Below are 26,840 nucleotides of genomic sequence, written 5' to 3' on the forward strand. Positions count from 1 at the left end.
GGATCATGAAACCATGATCTCAGCTGAAGGCAGAGGCCCAACCCACTGAGCCACCCAGGCGACCCAGCATCAGTATTTAAAATTAAAATTATACATAGGTTTTATGGCACTATAAAAATTAGAATATGTGAAAACATTGACAATAAACTTAGCAGCAATATATCAAAATAATGTATGTCTAAATATCTATGTTCATATGTAGTAATAAAAATTGGAAAATAGCAAAAAGTTATCAATTAACATGACTGAAGTATTCATGAAAACTTGGTTGGTTGGGTGCTGTTTAGAAAGCTGGTATTGGGGCCGCCTGGAGCATATAAAACCCATAATGCTGATTTCCACATTAAAAAATCTGCTTAAAAGTTAATTAGCTGCTAAGAAACATAGCTTAAAATATTATATAAATTTCATTACACACATGGTCCAGAAATATTTTCCTTTAATAAGTATTTTCGCATATCATTCATTTAATAGGAAACAATTAAAATGTTGTGTAAACATCCAGTAAATAAATTTTTACTATTTATCTTTCAGATGCTATACTTTTGCTTCAGAAACTCTGAGTACTCTCTGTATGCTTTCATTATGTCGTCACAATTTGTATGTCTTTCGAAAGTAGATTCTAAAGAGGTGGCCTCACCAGATGAGCCTGATTCAAATTCACCAGCAGCTGAAAAGAAAAAGAATTACAGTCTTTATAATAATTCATTTTTAACAAAAAGTTAGTAAAAAAACAAAGTTGAATCCTAATGAGTGTTATGAAGAATGAAAAAATCTAATACAACTACAATATAAAATACAAGATCACTTTAATTTTTATTTTTTTCCTGCCTACATTTTTATTAAATTTTTTTTCAATGTAATAGTATTCATTGTTTTTACACCACACCCAGTGCTCCATGCAATCTGTGCCCTCTCTAATACCCACCACCTGGTTCCCCCACCCCTTCAAAACCCTCAAATTGTTTTTCAGAGTCCATAGTCTCTCATGGTTCACCTTCCCTTCCAATTTCCCTCAACTCCCTTCTCCTCTCCATCTCCCCTTCTCCTCCAAGCTATTTGTTACGCTCCACAAATAAGTGAAACCATATGATAACTGACTCTCTCTGCTTGACTTATTTCACTCAGCATAATCTCTTCCAGTCCCGTCCATGTTGCTACAAAAGTTGGGTATTCATCCTTTCTGATGGAGGCATAATACTCCATGGTGTATATAGACCACATCTTCTTTATCCATTCGTCCGTTGAAGAGCATCTTGGTTCTTTCCATATTTGGCGACCGTGGCCATTGCTGCTATAAACATTGGGGTACAGATGGCCCTTCTTTTCACTACATCTGTTATCTTTGGAGTAAATACCCAGTAGTGCAATTGCAGGGTCATAGGGAAGCTCTATTTTTAATTTCTTGAGGAATCTCCACACTGTTTTCCAAAGTGGCTGCACCAACTTGCATTCCCACCAACAGTGTAGGAGGGTTCCCCTTTCTCCACATCCCCTCCAACACATGTTGTTTCCTGTCTAGTTAATTTTGGTCATTCTAACTGGTGTAAGGTGGTATCTCAATGTGGTTTTAATTTGAATCTCCCTGATGGCTAGTGATGATGAACATTTTTTCATGTGTCAGATAGCCATTTGTAGGTCTGCATTGCAGAAGTGTCTGTTCATATCTACTGCCCATTTTTTGATATGATTGTCTGGTTTTTGTGTGTTGAGTTTGAGGAGTTCTTTATAGATCCTGGATATCAACCTTTTGTCTGTACTGTCATTTGCAAATATGTTCTCCCATTCCGTGGGTTGCCTCTTTGTTTTGTTGACTGTTTCCTTTGCTGTGCAGAAGCTTTTGATCTTGATGAAGTCCCAAAAGTTCATCTTCACTTTTGTTTCCTTTGCCTTTGGAGACATATCTTGAAAGAAGTTGCTGTGGCTGATATCGAAGAGGTTACTGCCTATGTTCTCCTCTAGGATTCTGATGGATTCCCGTCTCACGTTGAGGTCTTTTATCCATTTTGAGTTTATCTTTGTGTACGGTGTAGGAGAATGGTCGAGTTTCATTCTTCTACATATAGCTGTCCAGTTTTCCCAGCACCATTTATGGAAGAGACTGTCTTTTTTTCCACTGGATATTTTTTCATTCTTTGTCAAAGATTATTTGACTCCAGAGTTGAGGGTCCATATCTGGGCTCTCTACTCTGTTCCACTGGTCTGTGTGTCTGTTTTTATGCCAGTACCATGCTGTCTTGGTGATCACAGCTTTGTAGTAAAGCTTGAAATCAGGTAACGTGATGTCCCGTTTTATTTTTGTTTTTCAACATTTCCTCAGTGATTCGTGGTCTCTTCTGATTCCATACAAATTTTTGGATTATTTGCTCCAGCTCTTTGAAAAATACTGGTGGAATTTTGATCGGAATGGCATTAAAAGTATAGATTACTCTAGGTAGCATAGACATTTTAACAATGTTTATTCTTCCTATCCAAGAGCATGGAATGGTCTTCCATCTTTTTATGTCTTCTTCAATTTCTTTCATGACTGCTTTGTAGTCCCTCGAATACAGATCCTTTACCTCTTTGGTTAGGTTTATTCCCAGGTATCTTATGGTTCTTGGTGCTATAGTAAATGGAACTGATTCTCTAATATCCCTTTCTGTATTTTCATTGTTAGTGTGTAATAAAGCCACTGATTTCTGGTACATTGACTTTGTACCCTGCCACATTGCTGAATTGTTGTATGAGTTCTAGTAGTTTGGGGGTGGAGTCTTTTGGGTTTTGCATATAAAGAATCTTATCATCTGCGAAGAGAGAGAGTTTGACTTCTTCATTACCAATTTGGATACCTTTTATTTCTCTTTGTTGCCTGATTGCTGTTGCTAGAACTTCTAATACTATGTTGAACATGAGTGGTGAGAGTGGGCCTCCTTGTCGTGTTCCTGATCTCAAAGGGAAGGCTGCAAGCTTTTTCCCATTGAGGATGATATTTGCTGTGTGTCTTTCATAGATAGATTTTATGAAGTTCAGGAATATTCCGTCTATCCCTATACTTTGAAGCATTTTAATCAGGAATGGATGCTGGATTTTGTCAACTGCTTTTTCTGCATCAATTGAGAGGACCTTGTGGTTCTTTTCTTTTCTCTTATTAATTTGTTCTATCACATTGATTGATTTGCAAATGTTGAACCATCCTTGTTGCCCAGGAATGAATCCCACCTGGTCATGGTGGATAATCTTTTTAATGTGCTGTTGGATCCTGTTTGCTAGGATCTTGTTGAGAATCTTAGCATCCATATTTATCAGTGACATTGGTCTGAAATTCTCCTTCTGGTAGGGTCTTTGCCTGGTTTGGGGATCAAGGTAATGCTGGCTTCATAGAAAGAGTCTGGAAGTTTTCCTTCTGCTTCACATTTTTGAAACAGCTTCAGGAGAATAGGTGTTATTTCTTCTTTGAACGTTTGGTAGAATTCCTCAGGGAATTCATCAGGTCCTGGGCTTTTGCTTTTGGGGAGGTTTTTGATCACTGCTTCAATCTCATTACTAGATCTCGGTCTATTCAGGTTGTTGATTTCTTCCTAGTTCAATTTTGGGAGTTTATAGTTTTCCAGGAATGCATCCATTTCATCTAGGTTGCTTAGCTTATTGGCATATAACTGTTGATAATAACTTCTGATGATTGTTTCTACTTCCTTGGTGTTCGTTGTGATCTCTCCCTTTTCATTAATAATTTTATGAATTTGGGCTTTCTCTCTTTTCTTTTGGATTAGTGTGGCCAATGGTTTATCGATCTTATTGATTCTTTCAAAAACCAAGCTTCAAGTTTCATTGATACGTTCTACTGTTTCTCTGGTTTCTACCTCATTGATCTCAGCTCTAATCATGATGATTTCCCTTCTTATGTGTGGAGTTGGTTTGATTTGTTGTTGATTCTCCAGTCCTTTAAGGTGTAGAGACAGCTGCTGTGTTCTGGATTTTTCAATTTTTTTGCGGGAGGCTTGGATGGCTATGTATTTCCCATACATATATGTATGTATGGGATACATAATACATATATGGACCATATATGGTCCATACATATATGGACCAGCTCTGCTGTATCCCATAGCTTTTGGACCAAAGTGTCTTCATTCTCATTGGTTTCCATGAATTGTTTCAATTCTTCTTTGATCTCCTGGTTGATACAAACATTCTTAAGTAAGGTGGTCTTTAGCTTCCAGGTGTCTGAGTTCCTTCTGAACTTTCCCTTGTGATTGAGCTCCAGTTTCAAAGCATTGTGATCTGAGAATGTGCAGGGAATAATCTCAGTCCTTTGGTATCAGTTGAGTCCTGATTTGTGACCCAGTATGTGGTTTATTCTGGAGAAGGTTCCATGTGCACTTGAGAAGAATGAGTATTCTGTTGTTTTAGGGTGGAATGTTCTGTGTATATCTATGAGGTCTATCTGGTCCAATGTGTCATTCAATGCTCTTGTTTCTTTATTGATTTTCTGCTTCGATGATCTGTCTATTTCTGAGAGAGGCATGTTAAGATCTCCTACGATTAGTGTATTCATATCAATCTGATTATCTTGATTAACAGTTTTCTTATGTAATTGGCTGCTCCCATTTTGGGGGCATAGATATTTACAATTGTTAGATCATCTTGGTGGATAGTCCCTTTAGGAATGATGTAGTGTCCTTATGGATCTCTGACTACAGTCTTTAGTTTAAAATCTAATCTGTCTTATTTGAGAATCTCTATCCCGGCCTTAAAGATGCTTCTCCATCCCTTCCCTTTTAGTCTGGGTGTATCTTTACGTTCAAAATGGGTCTCTTGTAGACAACATATGGATGGGTCCTGTCATTTTATCCAATCTGCAACCCTGTGCCATTTTATGGGCACATTTAGGCCATTCACATTGAGAGTGATTATTGATAGATATGTTTTTATTGACATTGTGTTGCCTTTGAAGTCTTTCTTTCTGTAGATTGTCTCTATATTTCAGTTCAATGCTATTCTTAGGATCTTTCCTCTTTTATAGAACCCTCCTTAATATTTCCTGCAGTGTCAGCTTGGTGGTTGCATAGTCTTTTAAGCCTTGCCAGTCTTGGAAACTCTTTATCTCTGCATCCATTCTGAATGTCAGTCTTGCTGGATAAAGTATTCTTGGCTGCATGTTTTTCTCACTCCGTGCCCTGAATATATCTTGCCAGCCCTTACTGGTTTTCCAGGTCTCTGTGGACAGGTCTGACATTATCCTGATGGGCTTTCCTCTGTAAGCAAGGAGCCTCTTTTACCTAGCAGCTTTCAAGAGATTATATCTACAATTATGATTCCTCAATTTGACTATCAGGTGCCTTGATGTTTTTCTGGAATCTATAGTCTTGGGTGGAGACCGTTCGGCCTCTAGGACATGAACGCTGGTTCCATTCATGCAACTGGGAAAATGTTCATGAAGAACTTGTTCCACTATATCTTCTATACTTCTTTATCCTCCCCTTCAGGGATTCCAATTATGCTGATGTTGGAACATTTCAAGGCATCATTTATTTCCCTGATTCTGTTTTTGTGGCTTCTAAGCTGCTTGTTCCAGGCTTCCTCCTGATCCTTTCTCTCTATCTGTTTGTCCTCCAGATCACTAATTCTATCTTCTGTCTCAGTTACCCTAGCTTTGGGAGAATTTAGATTAGATTGGAACTCATTGAGAGCATTGTGAAGCTCACTCCTGGTAGCTTTCAGCTCTTCCCTAACATTGAAAACATGATCTCTGGTTACTTTCAGCTCAGCCATAATCAATTCCATTTGGTCATTCATGGCTTTCTCCAACCTAGCTATTGCCTGGATAATTGTTAGCCTGAATTCTCTTTCCGACATATTGTCTATGTTGATAGCCATTGGCTCTGTTGCAGAAGGCCCATCCTCTGTATTTTTCTTCTGTTGGGCATTCCTCCTCCTAGTCATTTTGGTGAGAGATGGCTGAATGGATGTAGCTGGATATATTGACCGTGGTACAGTCAATGTGCACCCTGGAATGCTTCTGAGCAATCAGGGTTCCCCATCCAAATGAGAGAAAAAAGAAAAGGAAGAGACAGAGAGAGAGAGAGGAAAGAAAGGGAAGATAAAAGAGAAGGTTCAGCCCAAATGGGCCCAAGGTAAGATTGATGAAGTATACAAACAAAAATAGATAAACAAAAAGATCGCCCACTGGCATCCTCTGCTCTGGGAGAGATCCCTACGTGTATAATTCTGATCTCAGGCTGATTTTGTGGGTGACTGGATTTCTTTGGAAGGTAATCAGCTCACTTTAGGATACAGGTTAAAATGGCACCCGCTCCTACTTCCTGGACATCCTGCTTACCTCATTCATTTATTCTTATCTCTGTGGTCAAGTATAGCAGGATCCATTGGATTTTTATGGTCAAGACTAGCAGAAAAATCTCTTGTCTTTAGGAAGAGAGGGGAGCCTTCCAGACCAACAAGCCACTTGATTGTTTCTACAAGATCACTTTTAAATATATTTTGCTCACGGTTGCCCACTGAGGTAATTGCTGTTGTGGATAAATATTAGAGCTTCTGTTTTTCTAATTACAAGATGATAACAGAGCCCACCCATGAACAATCATATAGGACAAACTGAAAAATCAAACAGGCAATTTTCAGAGTTGAACATAAGAACGCACAGAAGTAAAATCCTAGTTTTCTATTAATATTGTCTGCTTTTTGGTGGAGGGGATATGTAAGCTGATACCTGAAGGACAGGGAAGAAGCATGCCAGGTAAAGGGAAGACGCATATACAAAGAATGTACATAGAGAGTGAGAAAGAACACTTGTGGAATTGCAAGTAGTTGATGCTGAAGAGGTGGGAGAGCAAAGCCGCAGAGTAGGGTAAATGTTAGCGATAGAGAAGTCTGAAAAATCTGGCAAGAACCAAACTGATTTGGGTGTTTTTATTCCATGTACAGAGCTTGGAATTTTACCCAATGCAAAAGGTAAATCAATGACTGGAGATTTAAATGTCACCTGTCAAGTGACAGCTATTTGAACGATAATTGCTTAACTATTACCTAAGACAAGACTGCTTTTTTTGGGGGGGGGGTGTTTATATCATTAGCAGAAACAAGGATTTGAGAAAGCCCACATATTTAGGTTGACAGTTCCAGAGGCAGAAGTAAAGGAAGATTACAGCTTGAAATAACAGATAAATAGGCATTTGGAGATTTTTTTTAAAGTCTAAAACACAATGACTAAATGTGGAATAAGTATATATCTCATTATGTTTATGTTTTACATTTTTATTAGATATATATTAAAAATTTTAACATAGTACCATTATCCAAACAATGGAAAGCAATGCCATTTAGTTTTCATAGTTTATTTCAGAAATCAATGACCACCTTAATTCAGAAATTTGGCAACATACCTTCTTTTGCTGCTCTAGTTTTATTTTCTTCCAACTCCTGCTGCGCCTGAAATTAGTCAAATATTATTTATAATGTTCAAGTTAAAAAAGTGTCATTACTGTAGGAATTATATATAGCTTATGAAATGTGAACTTAAAATAACACTATTATGTCCTCCATGTTGTTATGCTCCACAAATAAGTGAAACCATATGATAATTGACACTCAAGAGGAAAAGGGAGTTGAGGGAAATTGGAAGGGGAGATGAATCATGAGAGACTATGGACTCTGAAAAACAATCTGACAGTTTTGAAGGGGCTGGGGGTGGGAGGTTGGGGGAGCCAGGTGGTGGGTATTATGGAGGACATGAATTGCATGGAGCACTGGGTGTGGTGAATAAACAATGAATTCTGTTACACTGAAAAGAAATTAATAAAAAAATTTTAATATAAAAAAACCACTAAGATAGAAAGAAAGAAAGATAATCACATAAATAAAAAAGCCCCTACTTATTTTAATCTTAGGTAACAGAAGAAATACAAGTAACGCTATTTAGATAAATCTGATAAAATGTACAATTAATATTGGTCTATTAAATATACAAAATTGCTGGAAGAAGAGGAATATCGCAGAGGCATAGGGGATGATAGTTTTGTCCCATCCCTGTAATTCAGCTAGAGTTTTCAAATCATTCTGAACACCTGTGAACTCAACCTGAGATCTAAGAAAAGAACTGTTATAATTCTACAAATAGAAAAGTGACCACGTTCTGCACGGTAAGAGGTCTGGCAATGAGAAGTGAATCCAAGGTGATATATGAGAAGATAAACTGTCGGTGGGGTGGGGAACATAAACTGCCTATCAGAAAGGGATATAGCCATTTGTATGTCTTCATTGAAGAAGTCTCTGTTCATATCTTCTACCCATTTTTTGATATGATTGCCTGTTTTGTGTGTGTTGAGTTTGAGGAGTTCATTATAGATCCTGGATATCAACCTTTTGTCTGTACTGTCATTTGCAAATATGTTCTCCCATTCCGTGGGTTGCCTCTTTGTTTTGTTGACTGTTTCCTTTGCTGTGCAGAAGCTTTTGATCTTGATGAAGTCCCAAAAGTTCATCTTCACTTTTGTTTCCTTTGCCTTTGGAGACATATCTTGAAAGAAGTTGCTGTGGCTGATATCGAAGAGGTTACTGCCTATGTTCTTCTCTAGGATTCTGATGGATTCCCGTCTCACGTTGAGGTCTTTTATCCATTTTGAGTTTATCTTTGTGTACGGTGTAGGAGAATGGTTGAGTTTCATTCTTCTACATATAGCTGTCCAGTTTTCCCAGCACCATTTATGGAAGAGACTGTCTTTTTTCCACTGGATATTTTTTCCTGTTTTGTCGAAGATTAATTAACCATAGAGTTGAGGGTCCATATCTGGGCTCTCTACTCTGTTCCACTGGTCTGTGCACCTGTTTTTATGCCAGTACCATGCTGTCTTTGTGACCACAGCTTTGTAATAAAGCTTGAAATCAGGTAACACGATGCCCCCAGTTCTATTTTTGTTTTTAAACATTTCCTTAGTGATTCGAGACAGTACAGACAGAAGTTTGATATCCAGGATCTATAAAAAACTCCTGAAACTCAACACACACAAGAGACAATCATATAAAGAAATGGGCAGAAGATATGAACAGACCCTTCTCCAATGAAGACATACAAATGGATATCAGACACTTGAAAATATGTTCATCATCACTAGCCATCAGGGAGATTCAAATTAAAACCACATTGGGATACCACCTTACACCAGTTAGAATGGCCACAATTAACAAGACAGGAAACAACATTTGTTGGAGGGGATGTGGAGAAAGGGGAACCCTCCTAAACTGTTGGTGGGAATGCAGGTTGGTGCAGCCTCTTTGGAGAAGAGTGTGGAGATTCCTCAAGAAATTAAAAATAGAACTTCCCTATGTAGTGAAAAGAAGGGCCATCTGTACCCCAATGTTTATAGCAGCAATGGCCACAGTCACCAAACTATGGAAAGAACCAAGATGCCCTTCAACGGATGAATGGATAAGGAAGATGTGGTCCATATACACTATGAAGTATTATGCCTCCATCAGAAAGGATGAATACCCAACTTTTGTAGCAACATGGACAGGACTGGAAGAGATTATGCTGAGTGAAATAAGTCAAGCAGAGAGAGTCAATCATCATATGGTTTCACTTATTTGTGGAGCATAACAAATAGCATGGAGGATATGGTGCGTTAGGAGAAGGGAGTTGGGAGAAATTGGAAGCGGAGGTGAATCATGAGAGACTATCGACTCTGAAAAATAATCTGAGGGGTTTCAAGTGTGGGGGGGTGGGAGGTTGGGGTACGAGGTGTTGAGTATTATAGAGGGCATGGATTGCATGGAGCACTGGGTGTGGTGAAAAAATAATGAATACTGTTATGCTGAAAAGAAATAAATTTTTAAAAAAAAAAAAAAGAAGATTGGTACTGGTCTCTGCCAGCCTCTCACTAATCCTGTTCAGATAATGAAACACAATGCTTAGTATTTCATTTCTCCCCAAATCAGTCCTAAATTACTTGCATTTTTAAGGTTTCCATAACAGTAAACAGAATGTGCCATTAAATAGAGTTTTGACATGTAAATGTGACAGAGCAGACCTACTATGTATAATTATAGGTTTAAAACTGTTCTAAAGAAGTACATATATTTCTAGGGTTCCTAACTAACAAGTAATTCAATTTAAGGAGCGAGAGAAATGGCTATCAGTCATGTCCATGGCCTGACAGGTTATACCTGCTGCCTTCTGGAATGGTTGTACTTAAAAGATTCTTGGCGATGCCATGATACATACTTATATTTAGTAAACCAGTTTAGAGCTGCAAAAATAAACCAGCCTGGGGTCTGGGTGGCTCAGTCGGTTAACCATCTGCCTTCAGCTCAGGTCAGGACCCCACAGTCCTGGAATTGAGACCAACACTGGGCTCCTTGCTAGAGGGAAGCCTGCTTCTCCCTCACCCTCTGCCTGCTGCTCCCCTCTTCTTATGCTCACTTTCTCTCTCTCTCTCTGCCAAATAAATATGTAAAATCTTTAAACGAAAATAAAAATTTTAAAAATCCCTCAAAGACATTTTCAAGCGTTGGGTTTCACCACTCTTGTATATTTCACACATTACCTCAGAGAGATTGAGCATTTGGCACTGAGGAAAAATTTAGACGAACAATTGCTAGAGGACAAGTAGATGGCAGAGACATGATCAGAAAGAATTGAAACAGCTCCAGAAGCAATTAGGATATAGCACAGATACCAGGGTACTGGAGGTGGAATCTACCATTTCCATCTTGACCTTTTGGGTTAAAGATGTACTCTTCCAAAAATAAACTAACATTAATAAATAAATATTAATAAACTCTTTTCTATTTAGGGTAATTCTGACAATTTTATAATAATATGCTGTCTAAATTATAAACCTTCAGACAATTAGTTTAAAGATTAGGAGATCAGATTAACTGAAAATATTCAAGGGAAAAAAATAAAATCATTTAAAACAACAAAAAAAAAAGAGAAATGCAAACTGACTTGGACTAGCATTTTGACAATAAGTTCATTTACAAACATAATTTTTCAAAATTATACTATCTAGTTGGCTTTCACTTACTACTGATCTCATGAACGTGGCTCCAAAAAATTATGGTTTAGAGGAAAATTAATAAGCTAACTCTACTTTTTCTATGATTGTTTTTAACTTACTTGTTCAGTTCATTTGTCAATGACATTCGATGTGTTACTTCTAGGTAGAAGTGCTTGTATCTGTCCAATTCTGCTTTAGTAACGTCTTGAGAATTTTTCATTTTGGATAATTCAAATTCCAGCTCTTTAATTCTGAGTTCCATTTGACTTCTTACTGAAGCATTATTATTTTCTCTTAACTGTGCTATGCTTTCTTGAAATGCTACTTGCGTCTAAGGCAAATTAAAAGCATAGTTTTAAAATTGTTACAACCTGGTAATTACAGTATATTTCTTTCTTTTAGTTTTGTGTCAATGATTCCGAGAGCAATTTTTAAAGTGGAAAAAAAATCTGAAATGTAAAATATTTATCATTAATGTGAAACTGAATTAAATGTGAATAATTTTCATTCTTACATTACAACTCATGCAATCTGATAATTCAAAGAATAATAAAATCATTTAAATTTTTAAAAAGTGAACAATACAACTTCAGAATAATCGAGGTACCTGGGGTGCCTGGCTGACTCAGTCATCTGAGTGCTTGACTCTTGGTTTCTGCTCAGATAGTGATCTCAGGGTCCTTGGAGAAAGCCCTGTGTCCTACTCAGCATGAAATATGCCTGGAATTTTCTCTCTACCTGTCCATCCCCCACTTGGGCTTTCCAAATAAATAAATAAGATATTTAATATGAAAAAAGGAATAATCCAAGTACGGTACCATTTCTTTTATGTAGGAATGCCCAGAATGGAGCCCAAACAAGCAACTGACTGAGCCACCCATGGACCCCATAGTCAAAATTTTTAAAGCACAGTTTTTTCTTTTCCTCTCAATAGCCTTGTTTTATACTAACTGGTCTTAAAAAATAAAATGACTTTCTACTGTGAATCATTCTGAAAGATCAATTTAGTGTGAATAATAATGAAAACTGAAATTTTTAAAGGGAAGGAACAAATGCTTTCAGAAATTTACCAAATTGTTATAAAGGAAGTAGAGGAAAACTCTACACTGCATATAACCAAAATGTAATTTGGAGTAAAATGAATTAAAGCATTTTATAGACAAATAAATTAACCTCTAAAAATAGATCGACTTCTTTTAATTTTTTTTCTACATTCAATCTTGTCCTTTCTTCAAAATCCCATTTATATTGTTCTATTTTACTATATCCTACCACGTTGACTTCTACACAACTTCTGAGGTTTACTTCCTGTTGTTCCCCAACTTCTTTTTATTCTTCTTTAGAATTTCACATTTCGTCGGTATTTCTTTCATAGATGATAACTCCTGAATAAGAACCTGGTTTCTTGAAGACATAGTTTCCAGTTTTGCTGTTAGATCATCAACCTGCATGAATAAAATAATATAGTTGGAAGCAGAGTGAAAAGAGTCTAATGCAAAACTAAGACCCCAAATTTTTTTCAAAGATTTTAAATCTCTGCACCAAACATGGGGCTTGACTCACACCCCCAAGATCAAGAGGCACATACGTTACTGACTGCTCCGGGCAGGTGCTCAGATTTTAAAATAAGTTCATTTTCAACAAAATGTTATCTATATTGTAGTACAGTCTTGGAATGCAGAACCTCAAATAACTAAGAAATGAAGAACAAAATTCAAACCACTAGGAGTTGCTAAAATCGATCTCTGCTGTCATCCTCTTTGCAACACATTTGTATTTAATATTTATACTTTTACTTTTCTGATTGTTTCAGATTTTTCCTCCATAAAATAACTGTAAGTCACATCTTACTAGAAAGTCCCTTAACCTTTCCCTCATCTTAACACTCCATAATTTTTTTAAAGATTTTATTTATTTGAGAGGGAGAGAGAGCAAGACAGCAAGAGCACAAGAGCAGGGAGAGGGAGAAGCAGACTCCCCACTGATCAGGAAGCCCAGCATGGGGCTCAATCCCAGCATCCCAGGATTACGACCCAAGCAAAAGGCACTTAACTGAGCCACCCAGGTGCCCATGTACTCCATAATTTTTAAAGACATTTTAGGAATCCCATATTGACTTATGTAGGTCTGAGCCAATAAATGCTTACCAAAATAAGACATTGAAAATAAGACTCTAATTAATGAATCTATAAATACTGATTCTATTGCCATCAGCCTTTTTCTGAATTACAACTGTTTTATGCTAATTTCAATTGCATTCTGAAGAGAAATGATTCACAAGGTTAAAAAATCACATCTCTCAGTAAAAAAAAAAAAAAAAAAATAGTGGGGAAAAATTTAGTGAGATTATCCATATATTTTTGGATAAAAAAAATTCTTTAACTCGACAGTGTTACAATCCTTTGTTACTTCCCACAAAATAAGAGAATATACTAAGCAATGAAAACAACAAAAAAACTTGCTGGGGTTTCAGTGATGCTGAGTTGGGAAGAACTCCTTTCTTTAGGATAGGACTGGAAAGACAAGTGTATGTGGTGGTTTTATAAACTGACACTTCTCCCATGACAACCCCTCCACTTCATATGTGTTGGCCTTAGTAACTGGTTCCTAGTGAACAGAATATGGCAGAGCTGCGGTGTGATTTTTAAGGCGAGGTTAGAAAATGTGATATAGCTTCCATCTGACTTTCTTCTTCTAGGAAACCTCACCCTTAGAATCCAGCTGTTGTGGGAAAGCCCAGGGTACTTAGTTAAGTCTTCATGCAAATATTCCAGCTGAGACTGCCCTAGCTAACATCCTAGCCAAAAGCCAGCCTCAACAGCCAAACATGTGCATGAACAAGGTTTTAGATGATTCTAGTTCCCAGCTTCCAGTCATCCCAGGTGATGCCAAATGAAGAAGAAATGAGTTGGCCTGACTCAGCCTTGTCCAAAGATTTGAGAACAAGATGAATGCTGTTTTGAGCCACTAGGTTTTGAGATTATTTATTATACAGCAATAAATAACTGGCACAGATACTGATATTAAAATGGGGTGCTGCCATTAAAAAAGAAAACCAAAAAACTGAAACTAAACCTTCTTTGAACCAGGAGGTGGGTGGAGCCTGAAAGAAGAGTAAGAGTGAGAAGTAGAGAAGAGTAAGAATGAAAACCAAAAGGGCTTCCAAGAGACTGTGAGTGGAAACCTGATGGCCTTGAGAGGCTTACAGCAAAGGTTTCTAGACAAGTGAAGAAAATGACACTAGAGGGAAAAGGAACTCGTACCAGTAAATCTGGTAGGAGAGATACGCTAAAGAAAGACGATTCAATATGAAGGAACCAGGACTTACTGGGTTCACCTATCTGTTCCTCATTTACAGCCTCTCCACATGCTGTATTGTCAAATAATGCTAAAATAAAGAAATGGCTTCTGGGTTAAAAGCAAATCCAGGAAGACATGGCCTATGGATGAAGCCAAAACTATAAACCCTTTATATGCCCTGAGAAGGACTTAAGGTGTGCCTCAAATTTCTTTAAGGATCTTAAGAGTGTGAAAATTTGAAAGGCATTGTCAAATGAGAGCTGCACAGGAAACCTGAGGTGAAAGCTTATCTCAAAAGACCCGGGAGAATGGATTTTCTAATGGCATGAAATCCAGTCGTATTCATGGAAAACTCTGTTCTGTTTTTTCCCATTTAGGGTGTTATTACCTGTGCATTTTTTATATATGACCTTTATTATGTTGAAGTATATTCCTTCTAAACCTACTTTTTGAAGTTTTTTATCATGAATGGATTTTTTACTCTTTTATCATGAATGGATGTTGCACTTTGTCAAATGCTTTTTTTAAAAGATTTTATTTATTTATTTGACAGACAGAGATCACAAGTATACAGAGAGTCAGGCAGAGAGTGGGGGGGGGAAGCTCCCCCAATTATCAGGGAGCTTGATGCGGGGCTAGATCCCAGGACGCCAGAATCATGATCTGAGCCAAAGGCAGAGGATTTAACCCACTGAGCCACCCAGGTGCCCCTCAAATGCTTTAACTACATCTTTTGAAATGATCAGATGATTCTTCTCCTTTTATTAATTTGGTGTATCACAATGATTGATTTGCAGATATTAAAACACCCCCATATCCTAGGAATAAAACCCATTTGATCATGGTGATGATTTTTTTAATATATTGTTGGATTCAGTTTGGAGTATTTTGTTGAGGATTTTTGCAACCATGTTCACCAAAGATACTGGCTTAGAGTTCTTTTTGTGGTGTCTTTGTCTACTTTTGGTATCAAGGTAATAATGGCCTCATAGAGTGAATTTGGAGTTTTTCCTTCCTGTTTTGTTTTTTGGAATAGTTTGAGAATAGGACTAACTCTTCCTTTAAAATGCTCTGTAGAATTTGCCTCTGGTCCTGGACTTGTGTTTGTTCATAGTTTTTGGATTAATGATTCCATTTCTTTGCTGGTTTTCAGTCTCTTCAAATTTTCTATTCTTGTTTCAGTTCTGGTAATTTATATGTTTCTAGGAATATATCCATTATTCTACATCGTCCAAATTGTTGGCATACAGTCATTCATAATATTCTTTTATAATTGTCTGCATTTCTGTGGTGTTGATTGTTATTTCTACTCTCTCTTCTGTGATTTTATTGGGGTCCTTTTTCTCTTCTTTCTGATAACTCTGGCTAAACCCTTATCGGTTTTATTAATTTTTTCAAAGAACCAGCTCCTGGTTTCATTGGTCTCTCCTATTTTTGTCTTTTAAAATTTTCTATAGTGTTTACTTCTGCTCTAATTTTTTTAAAAATTTATTTGAGAGAGAGAGAAGGTGGGGAGAGGGTCAAATGGAGAGGGAGTAGAGAATCCTCCAGCTGACTCCCCGCTGAGCACAGAGACAGAAGCAGGGCTCAATCCCAGGACTCTGAGATCATGACCTGAGCTGAAATCAAGAGTCTGCTGCTTAACCAACTGAGCTACCTACTACTACTACTCCTGCTCTAATTTTTATTATCTCCTTCCTTCTGCTGCCTTAGGCTTCATTTGTTGTTCTTTTTCTATATTCTTTAGGTGATGGTTAGGTTGTTGTAGATTTTTCTTATTTCTTGAGGTAGGCCTGCATTGCTATATACTTCCCTCTTAGAACCATATTTACTGTATCTCAAAAGTTTGGGCAATTGTGTTTTCATTTTCATTTGCTTCCATGTATTTTAAAAAATTTATTCTCTTATTTCCTCATTGGTCCATTCATTGTTTAGTAGAATGTTACTTAACCAACATGTATTTGTGGTCTTTCAGACTGTTTCCTGTGGCTGACTTCTAATTTAATAGTATTGTGATCAGAAAAGGTGCATGGTATGACTTCAATATTCTTGTATTTATTAAGACAGGTTTTGTGGGTATTATGGAGGGCACATATTGCATGGAGCACTGGGTGTGGTGCATAAACAATGAATTTGGGAACACTGAAAAAAATTAAATTAAAAAAAGAGACTTGTTTTTTTGCCTAATATGTGATCTATTGTACAGAATGTTCCAGAATGTGTATTCTGTTGTTTAAGAATGGAATATTTTGAATATATCTCCTTAGTCCATCTAGTCCAGTGCATCATATAAAGCCACTGTTTCTTTGTTGACTTTCTGACCTGTCTTTTGATGTAAGTGGTGAGTTAAAGTACCCAACTATTGATTATTTCTATTCCTTCCTAAAATATCTAAATTGTACATTGTCTTCATGGATACTTTTGCAATTGGGAATAAAAGAAATGAATTTCATTTAAAACATATATAATAAAATTAAAGGACCCTAGTATTACTGTATTATTATCAATTAGTTCTTTTATGTTAGTCATTAATTGTTTTATATACTTGGGTGATCCCATGTTGGGTGCATAAATATTTACAATAGATAGTTCTTCTTCCTGTCAGATTGTCCTCTTCATTATGATATAGTGCTCTTGTCTCTTACTGCAGTCTTTCTTTTAGACTATGTTTTGTCCAATGTAAGTATTACTATACTGGCTTTCTTTTTATATCCATTTGCAGGATACATGTTTTTTCCATCCCCTGACTTCCAATCTGCAGGTGTCCCTATGACAAAAATAAAACTCTTGCAAGTGGCTTATACATGGGTCTTCTTCTTCTTCTTCTTCTTCTTTTTAATCCACTCTGACATCCTATGTATTTTGATTGGAGCACTTACCACATTTATATCCAAAGTAATTATTGATAGACATGTATTTGTCCTTTTACTACTTGCTTTGTGGTTGTTTCTAGAGATTTTCTCTGATCATTTTTTGTGTCTTTGATATTTTACTGGTTTTCTTTAGTGATATATTTGATTTCTTTCTCCTCTTTGAGTGTTTATCAGTGGTTTTGTTTTCTTTTTAGAGAGGGCATGAGTGGAGTGGGGAGAGGGAAAGAGAATCTTAAGCAGACTCCATGGCCGGAATAGAGTACAGTGCAGGGCTCAATCTCACAACCCTGAGATTATGACCTGAGCTGAAATCAAGTCAGATGTTTAACCAACTAAGCCACACAGGCACCACTATTAGTGGGTTTTGATATATAATTTGTGTATAACCTCTTCTGCATATAGAAGTCTATATTAAGCTGCTGGTCTTTAAGTTTGAGCCCATTCTTTTCTCTTCTCCCCATGCTTTAGGTAAAGTATTATATTGTATATCCTTTTTTCCTGAGTTCCTTACCTTATTTTTTTTATATAAATTGTTCATTTTTGCTACTTTTGTGTTTCCTGCCTTTATACTGTCACATTTGGTCTCTTCTTTCCACTCAAAGAGTCCCCTTTAATATTTCTTGTGGGGCTAGTTTAGTAGTCCGAACTCCTTTAGTTTTTTTTATCTGGGAAACTCTCTCTCTCCTATTCTGAGTAATAGGCTTGCTGGATAGAGTATTCTTGGCTACAGAGTTTTCTCATTCACCACGTTGAATAGATAATACCACTCCCTTCTGGCTTGCCAAGTTTCTGCTGAAAAAAGTTCCTGCTAGCCTTAAGGGGTTTCCCCTGAAAGTTACTGACTTGCTCTCCTGCTTTTAAGATGTTTCCTTTATCAGTATATTTTGCAAATTGAATTACAATAGGTCTTGGTGTTAGCCTACTATTGTTGATTTGATAGTTTTTTTTTTTTCTGTGTCTCCTGGATCTTGATGTCTGTTGCCTTCCCTAGATTAGGGACATTTTCAGCTATATTTCTAGAAACAAGTTTTCTTACACATTTTTTCTGTCTTCTTCTACTGGGACTCCTATAACATGAATGTTATTACATTCGATGGAGTCACTGAGTTCCCTAGGTCTGGTCTCATTTTGCATAATTCTTTCTCTCCCTTCTTTGGCTTCATTGTTTTCCATTACTTTGACTTCTTAGTTGTTAATTTGTTCCTCTGTTTTTTCCAGCCTACTGTTCATTGCATTAGGTGTGTTTCTTAACTCATTTATTCCACTCTTCAACTCTGATTCTTTTTTAACTCTTTTATCTGTTGTAAGGGTCTCACTGATGTTGTAGTTCTTTTCTCAAGTCCAGTGAGTGTCCCTATGGTCACTGCTTTAAATCCTCCATCAGCCATGATGTTTACATCTGTCTCACTTCAATCTCTGGACCCGTGGCTTTATCCTGTTCTCTCATTTGAGATAAAATCCTCTGTTTTCTTATTTTATCTAAGTCTCTGCTAGCTTCTCTGTGTTAGAAAAGCCATTTATGTCGTCTTCTCCCAAAAGTAATGGACTTATGAGAAAAGACGTGATGTAGCACCCAGGGTCTCGTGTTTAGGGGGGTATGTCTAGTGTGTGCAGCATGCACTCTGCTGTTGAGTTCTGGCTGCTCTATCCTTCAGGCCAGACATCTGCAGAAGCACTCCCTCACTGCTGTGGACAGTGTTTGGTACCTGGCCTGAATGTAGCAACCTTTAACTAGGTGTGCCCTTGTGTGCTTGTGAAATGAGACCTGTCACAACCTCCACTGGAACTCAGGCCTTCCTGAATCTGGTCAGATGAGGTGTGGGCAGGGGCTTGTGCTGATTTTCTGGGGGAAAGGCCTGCTGTGGTGGAACTGAGGCAAGAATGATTGAGCAGGGCAGTTCCACTGGAGTGCGAGGGGATGGTGCTTGGTGTAAGCAGATTAAGCGGCCAGTGTCAGAGCTGTACTGCATCCCGCAGATGGCTCTGTGCTTGTGCTGAGGGGCACTGGAGGGAAATGGTACCAGCTGGTTCCTTTGTTCCTAGAGAGTGGTTTCTGTGAATGTCAATAAAAAAAAAAAAAAAAAGACTGAGAGATGGTGAAATCAACACAATTAACTGAGAGGATAAAATGTGATGCCAGGGAAATAAAAAGATATGTCCAGACAATAACTAAATGAACGTTCACAGCAGCATTATTAATGGCTAAAAAGTGGAAACAACCCAAAGGTGCATCAAATGATAAATGAACAATGGTTTTAGCCCACAATGGAGTATTGTTTGATAATAAGGAATGAAGCACTGGTATATGCTATGACACAGATGAACCCCAAAATCATTAAGCGAGGGAAGCTAGTCACAAAGGACCACGCATTGTGTGATTCCCCATATATGAAATATTAAGAATGGGCAACTCTATAGAGGCAGAAAGTAGACTTGTGGTTGCTTGAGCCTGGGGGCAAGGATTAAGAGTTTCTTTTCAGGGTAATTAAAATGTTCTACTTGATGGCAGTAATGGTTGCACAACTCTATCAATATGCCCAAACAGTGAACTACAAATATTAAATGGGTGAATTGTATGGAATGTGCATTCCATCTCAATACAGCTTTAAAAAAATCCAATGGGAAGGCCTAGATAATTTTCTTAATTCTCTCTTTTGGGTGTATATAGTATACATGAACTAAATATTTCTGTGCATTTATTAATTGAAAAGGAATAGAAAATGAAGAAAATGCCGAAGTTCAACTGGTTTGTGAAATCACTTTTCTGTACAAGTTATCCTGAAATCAGTACAGATTCTGTATCCATTCAAAAAAGTGAAGATGAGAAATAAGACAATTTTCTTAAACATTCTATTCAACATTATCTTCTGCTTTTACATGGCTTAGCTCATGATGGTAACAGAGAGATCATTAAAAAACATTATTTAGCACACCTGGGTGGCTCAGCTTGTTAAGCATCCAACTCAGGATTTTAGCTCAGGTCATGATCTTATGGGTCATGGAATCAAGCCAGCATGGGGCTCTCTGCTGGGCAGGGGTCTGCTTGAAATTCTCCCCATCTCCCTCTGCCTCTCCAACCACCCCCACCACAAATAAATAAGTAAGTCTTTTAAAAAAAATTATTTAGTAGGAAAAAAGTCCCAATTTCTGTGAAGAATGATGTATAAGTTTCAACTTTCCTAAGGGTAACTATTATAAGAAAAAAATATATAAAACAAATAACAGAATGAAAGTCAAAGTTTAAGAAATAAGTACATTGTAAAGATACTAAAATTATACTAAATTAATTATAATGAAAAAGGGAAGAAGTGATCCATGGAAATAAGTATCCTAAAACACTTCATATTATTTAACCACCTACAGATGAACTTGACATGTGACATTTCATACATACCTGACTCCTACTCTGAGTCAGTTTTTCCTTTAAGTCTTTTACCTCATCTTCTAAATTCATACGACAACGTGATGTCACCTCCAGTGAAGCCTCTGACATAGATAGTTTCTTTAGGGTATTGGCCAGTTCTTCTTGAAGTTGTCTCACAGCAACCTAATGAGACATTTCTGTTACTGGATTTATAAAATCATCTTACTATTAAATTATGTTAACAATATATAACTTGAACCTATGTACTTGGAAAATTTCACTACAAACATCAATTCATCTCCTTTTCCTAACATGTACACATTATGGCTGTTTAATGAATTTGGCTAAAGACACAAAAAAAAAGATGTTCTCTGCCTAGTCAGTATTATGTTACTTAGTTAATTAATTCAGCCCCACTATCCTTTCCTTGTGGGTGAATTTTCCCAAAGCTTCCCAATCGACTGAAGTCTCAAAAAGAAATGGGTATATAGGTGGGACTAGCATTGGTAAATTCTACAGTATGAAATGTTTTCCTTCTTTTTTATTAGAGGCTTCAATTAATGTCAGAATTCCCCACATGTTCAATCCTCTGCTCAAATCCTTTTAATAGATAACTATCTCAGAATGTAAGTGAGGTCATTCTAAGGGCCTTCAAGACCCTAGATGACCTGGCTTTCACCTCTCTCCCTGACCTCCATTCCTGCTACACAAGAATCCTGCCACCCCTCATTAATCTGAAAATGGAGATCCAATGCCCAATTAATAAATTACAGAGATACAACTCTCTTTGTGTTGGATAAACTTAGGCCCAAATGATAGCAACTGAGATTTAAAATGAGCAAATTATTTGTAAAATTGCTTACAAAATTATAAATAGCAGTGGGAAGATTAAATCAAATATAGTTTTGCTAAAGCTCATCACAATTGGCCCAAATTATGATTTAATGAAAAGGAAGGGCCTGCAAAGGATTAAAAGGTCATAAGGATACATGATTTCAGACTAAAAATTCAAATTTATATAAATAAGAATAAAATTATGCCAACCTAAAATGTATATAAAGCTACTATGTGTAGTTTGCATAAATGTATAAATATATAAAAGTATATATGTATAAACATATATTTATACTTATAAATATATACTTATATATATATATAAAAAGTACTGAGATACTGTACTTTTTATTCAGTTCACTTGGGAAATCTGGAGCTAACTGTCAAGTTAATTCACTTAATTGAATCTCAATTTCAAAATATGTATGCTTTAAAAATCCTCTATGCTTGCAGTGTTGGCTTTTAAAATATATATACATATATACATGGAGAAAATATATATATACAAAGACATATATATATATATATACATATATATATATATATATATATACACACACATGAAGTATAGATATATATATACACACACACATACACACACATATATGTACACACACACATAAATAAAACAATAATTTCAGAAAATAAAATATATGTGTACAAATACATACACAAGTGTACTTCAAAATAACTAAAGAAAATATCCCAGAACTCCTTTTGTTACCACTTCTATCTCCTTTTGTTTGCAAAGGTGATTCTTTAGAATTCCATCTTGCAAATCAATCAATGTGATACAACAAATTAATATGAGAAGAGAGAAGAATCACATGGTCCTCTCAATTGATGCAGAAAAAGCATCTGACAAAATCCAGCATCCGTTCCTGATTAAAATGCTTCAAAGTATAGGGATAGAGGGAACATTCCTGAACTTCATCAAATTTATCTATGAAAGACCCACAGCAAATATCATCCTCAATGGGAAAAAGCTTGCAGCCTTCCCGTTGAGATCAGGAACAAGACAAGGATGTCCACTTTCACCACTCTTGTTCAACATGGTATTAGAAGTCGTTGCAACAGCAATCAGACAACAAAGAGAAATAAAAGGTATCCAAATTCGCAATGAAGAAGTCAAACTCTCTCTTGGCAGATGACATAATTCTTTATATGGAAAACCCGAAAGACTCCACCCCAAACTACTAGAACTCATACAGCAATTAAGCAACGTGGCAGGATACAAAGTCAATGTACAGAAATCAGTGGCTTTCTTATACACTAATAATGAAAATACAGAAAGGGAAATTAGAGAATCGATTCCATTTACTATAGCACCAAGAACCATAAGAAACCTGGGAATAAACCTAACCAAAGAGGTAAAGGATCTGTACTCGAGGAACTACAGAACATTCATGAAAGAAACTGAAGAAGACACAAAAAGATGGAAGACCATTCCATGCTCTTGGATGGAAAGAATAAACATTGTTAAAATGTCTATACTGCCTAGAGCAATCTATACTTTTAATGTCATTCTGATCAAAATTCTACCGGTATTCTTCAAAGAGCTGGAGCAAATAATCCAAAAATTTGTATGGAATCAGAAAAGACCCTGAATCACTAAGGAAATATAAAACAAAATATAAAAATAAACAATAACAATAAGAAAAATAAAGCTGGGGGCATCACGTTACCTGATTTCAAGCTTTATTACAAAGCTGTGATCACCAAGACAGCATGGTACTGGCATAAAAACAGACACATAGACCAGTGGAACAGAGTAGAGAGCCCAGATATGGATCCCCAACTCTATGGTCAATTAATCTTCGACAAAACAGGAAAAAAAAAATTCAGTGGAAAAAAGACAGTCTCTTCAATAAATGGTGCTGGGAAAACTGGACAGCTATAAGTAGAAGAATGAAACTCGACCATTCTCTTACACCGTACACAAAGATAAACTCAAAATGGATAAAAGACCTCAACGTGAGACAGGAATCCATCAGAACCCTAGAGGAGAACATAGGCAGTAATCTCTTCGATATCAGCCACAGCAACTTCTTTCAAGATATGGCTCCAAAGGCAAAGGAAACAAAAACAAAAATAAACTTTTGGGACTTCATCAAAATCAAAATCTTCTGCACAGCAAAGGATACAGTCAAAAAAACAAAGAGGCAACCCACGGAATGGGAGAAGATATTTGCAAATGACAATACAGGCAAAAGGTTGATATCCAGGGGCGCCTGGGTGGCTCAGTGGGTTAAAGCCTCTGCCTTCGGCTCAGGTCATGATCCCAGGATCCTGGGATGGAGCCCCATGTCAGGCTCTCTGCTCAGTGGGGAGCCTGCTTCCCTTCCTCTCTCTCTGCATGCCTCTCTGCCTACTTGTTTCTACTACTACTGTCTGTCCAATGGAAAATAAAATCTTAAAAAAAAAAAAAAAAAAAAAAAAAAGGTTGATATCCAGGATCTATAAAAAACTCCTGAAACTCAACACACACAAAACAGGCAAACATATCAAAAAATGGGCAGAAGATATGAACAGACACTTCTCCAATGAAGACATACAAATGGCTATCAGACACATGAAAATATGTTCATCATCATTAGCCCTCAGGGAGATTCAAATTAAAACCACATTGAGATATCACCTTACACCAGTTAGAATGGCCAAAATTAACAAAACAGGAAACAACATGTGTTGGAGAGGATGTGGAGAAAGGGGAACCCTCTTCCACTGTTGGTGGGAATGCAAGTTGGTGCAGCCTCTTTGGAGAACAGTGTGGAGATTCCTCAGGAAACTAAAAATAGAACTTCCCTATGACCCTGCAATTGCACTCCTGGGTATGTAGTGAAAAGAAGGGCCATCTAAACCCCAATGTTTATAGCAGCAATGGACAAGGTCACCAAACTGTGGAAAGAACAAGATGCCCTTCAATGGATGAATGGATAAGGAAGATATGGTCCATATACACTATGGAGTATTATGCCTCCATCAGAAAGGATGAATACCCAACTTTTGTAGCAACATGGACGGGACTGAAAGAGATTATGCTGAGTGAAAAATGTCAAGCAGAGAGAGTCAACTATCATATGGTTTCACTTATTTGTGGAGCATAACAAATATCATGGAGGACAAGGGGTGTTAGAGAGGAGAAGGGAGTTGGAGTAAATTGGAAGGGGAGGTGAATCATGAGAGACTATGGACTCTGAAAAATATTCTGGCATCCTGTTCTCGACAAAGTTGTTTTTCAGTATAATACCGTTCTTCCACAACCAAAAGACATATTTTCATTAGGATTTTGGATGACTCTGTTAAAAAAAAAGTCAACAGCTTAAGAGAGCTTAAAAAAAAATGTTAAAAAGAAATGGCCTTTTTAAATACAATGATTTTTATCCTACATGAATAACTCAAATTTTAATTTAAATAACAGTTAAATTTGTCATAGATATACAGGTAGATATAGTATGTGAAATAAACTTTCTTTACAAATCATTTAACTAATTCCATCATAGTCGCAAGGTGATTTAGCCTATATTTTAACATAAAAGATCCAAAACTGGGGTGCCTGGGTAGCTCAGTTGCTTAAGTGTCCTACTCTTGGTTTCAGGTTGGGTCATGATCTCAAGGTTTTAAGATCCAACCCTGAGTCAGGCTCTGCACTCAGAGTCTGCTAGAGATTCTTATCCTTCCTTTTCCCTCCCCCTCTACACATTCCCCTACTCATGCTCTCTCTCTCTAAAAATAAAGTATTTTTTTTTTAAAAAATAGCCAACATGCATATTTATCTCCATTTACCCTCCATCCCTTCATTCAGAAAATATACATAGGGTTTATATGAGAAGCCAAGATAAATTAATGATTTTAGCTATAAATATCATAGTTACTATTAGTATAAAACTAAATTTTTTATCTATTTTATACCTAAGTAATATACATTAAATCAAAGTGATATTATAAATAATAGTGATGGAAATATGCATATATACAATGGAATATCCCTCAGCCATCAAAAATGGTGAATATCAACATCTGCATCAATGTAATGGAACTGAAGGAGATTATGCTGAGTGAAATAAGTCAAACAGAGACAATTATAACATGGTTTCACTTATTTGTGGAACATAAGGAATAGCATGGAGGAATTAGAAGGAAGGGGAAAATGAAGGGGGGGAAATCAGAGGGGGAGATGAACCATGAGAGACTATGGACTCTGGGATACAAATTGAGGATTTTAAAGGGGAATGAGGTGGGGGAGTTGAGTGAGCCCAATGATGGGTATTAAGTAGGGCATGTGTTGCATGTTACATGGCCCTGGGTGTTATACACACAAACAACAAATCACAGAATACTACATCAAAAACTAATGATGTACTGTATGGTGAATACCATACCATAATAAAAAAAGAAATCACTGGATTGTAACTAAGAAGCGCAAAATAACTTGCCCTAGCCTGAAACAGAAGAAAAACACAAATCCATAAACTTAACTTTGTCAGTTTTTTAAACTAAACAATTCATTACATGTTACATCTACCAAAAAATGAATTACATGATTTTCAATGTTACAAACTTAAAAACATTTTTTATCTTACCATACCTTAAACAGTGAGCCCCAATAGTGCCTTGGAGGATGTTTTTTAAAGATTAATAACTAGAGAATAGGCAAACTTAATATTAGGAGCCAAAATCAATAAGCATCAATCAGAAAAGAAAAACAAATTCCTAAATTTTAATTCAAATTATATACTATGATAGTATTATACATCACTATAAATTATCTGCCTGTATCCAGCTCTTGTAACGTCCACTGAAAGTAGATAAGAAAAAATGTTAATAATATTTACAGATTCCCTATACCGAAATGAAATAACTGAAAATGTGCCTGTTTATTACCCAACTACAAACGTCCCATCCTGGAAGGTGTGATTCTACAATGGGCAATTGTGTTGATTTTATGACCCTACTCTCTGAAGTCAACTACACAGAGATCACAAGGCAAAATAAATCTTTAATCTTGGCATTAGTGACAGGCAATACAGAACTGCACATTTTGAACCACTGAGAACTGCACATTAAGAACCACCAAGAACCACTCCTTCTACATGAGTCTAAGTCAGTAGTCATCATTGTTATACTGCTCATAATTTCAACTGCTTAAACATAGGGTTCAGTATTTGATGTTACCTTTTTACCATGTAAAAACTTACAAAAATGGAAGAAGGAAACAATATTCAGGAATTTTTTTGGTCCAATTCCAAGGATAAAGTTTAACTATAAGCTACTATAAATTCTAACAATATTTTAAATTTGGTAACTTGTAAAATTTTACAAAAACTAAATATTAGGTTATAATCTATCAACTTCAATACATTCTGTTCAGAAGATAATTTCAATTGAACTAAGTTACATTCTTAAAGCAGGGAAAACAATATAAAATTGGAAATTTAAATTTAAATTTGTATATACCTGCAGGTGTTT

At 36.5% G+C, this 26,840-nt stretch overlaps 1 protein-coding gene across 1 annotated transcript in view; it reads right to left on the reverse strand.

The window, feature by feature from the left end:
• Positions 1–422: 422 nt before the first annotated feature.
• The window catches only part of LOC106003353 (ankyrin repeat domain-containing protein 26-like), a 68,799-nt gene continuing 42,381 nt past the window's right edge, over positions 423–26,840 (reverse strand). Inside the window, exons 13-16 of the mRNA XM_045085035.1 lie at positions 20,568–20,720; positions 11,120–11,331; positions 7,386–7,431; positions 423–670 (exon numbers count right to left, since the gene is read on the reverse strand). Coding sequence (XP_044940970.1) covers positions 623–670; positions 7,386–7,431; positions 11,120–11,331; positions 20,568–20,720 — 459 coding nt within the window. The 3' untranslated portion in view covers positions 423–622. The remainder of the gene's footprint in view (positions 671–7,385; positions 7,432–11,119; positions 11,332–20,567; positions 20,721–26,840) is intronic.

Source organism: Mustela putorius, unplaced genomic scaffold (genome assembly GCF_011764305.1).
Source record: "Mustela putorius furo isolate JIRA1106 unplaced genomic scaffold, ASM1176430v1.1 tig00000827_pilon_pilon_pilon, whole genome shotgun sequence".
Lineage (NCBI taxonomy): Eukaryota > Metazoa > Chordata > Mammalia > Carnivora > Mustelidae > Mustela > Mustela putorius.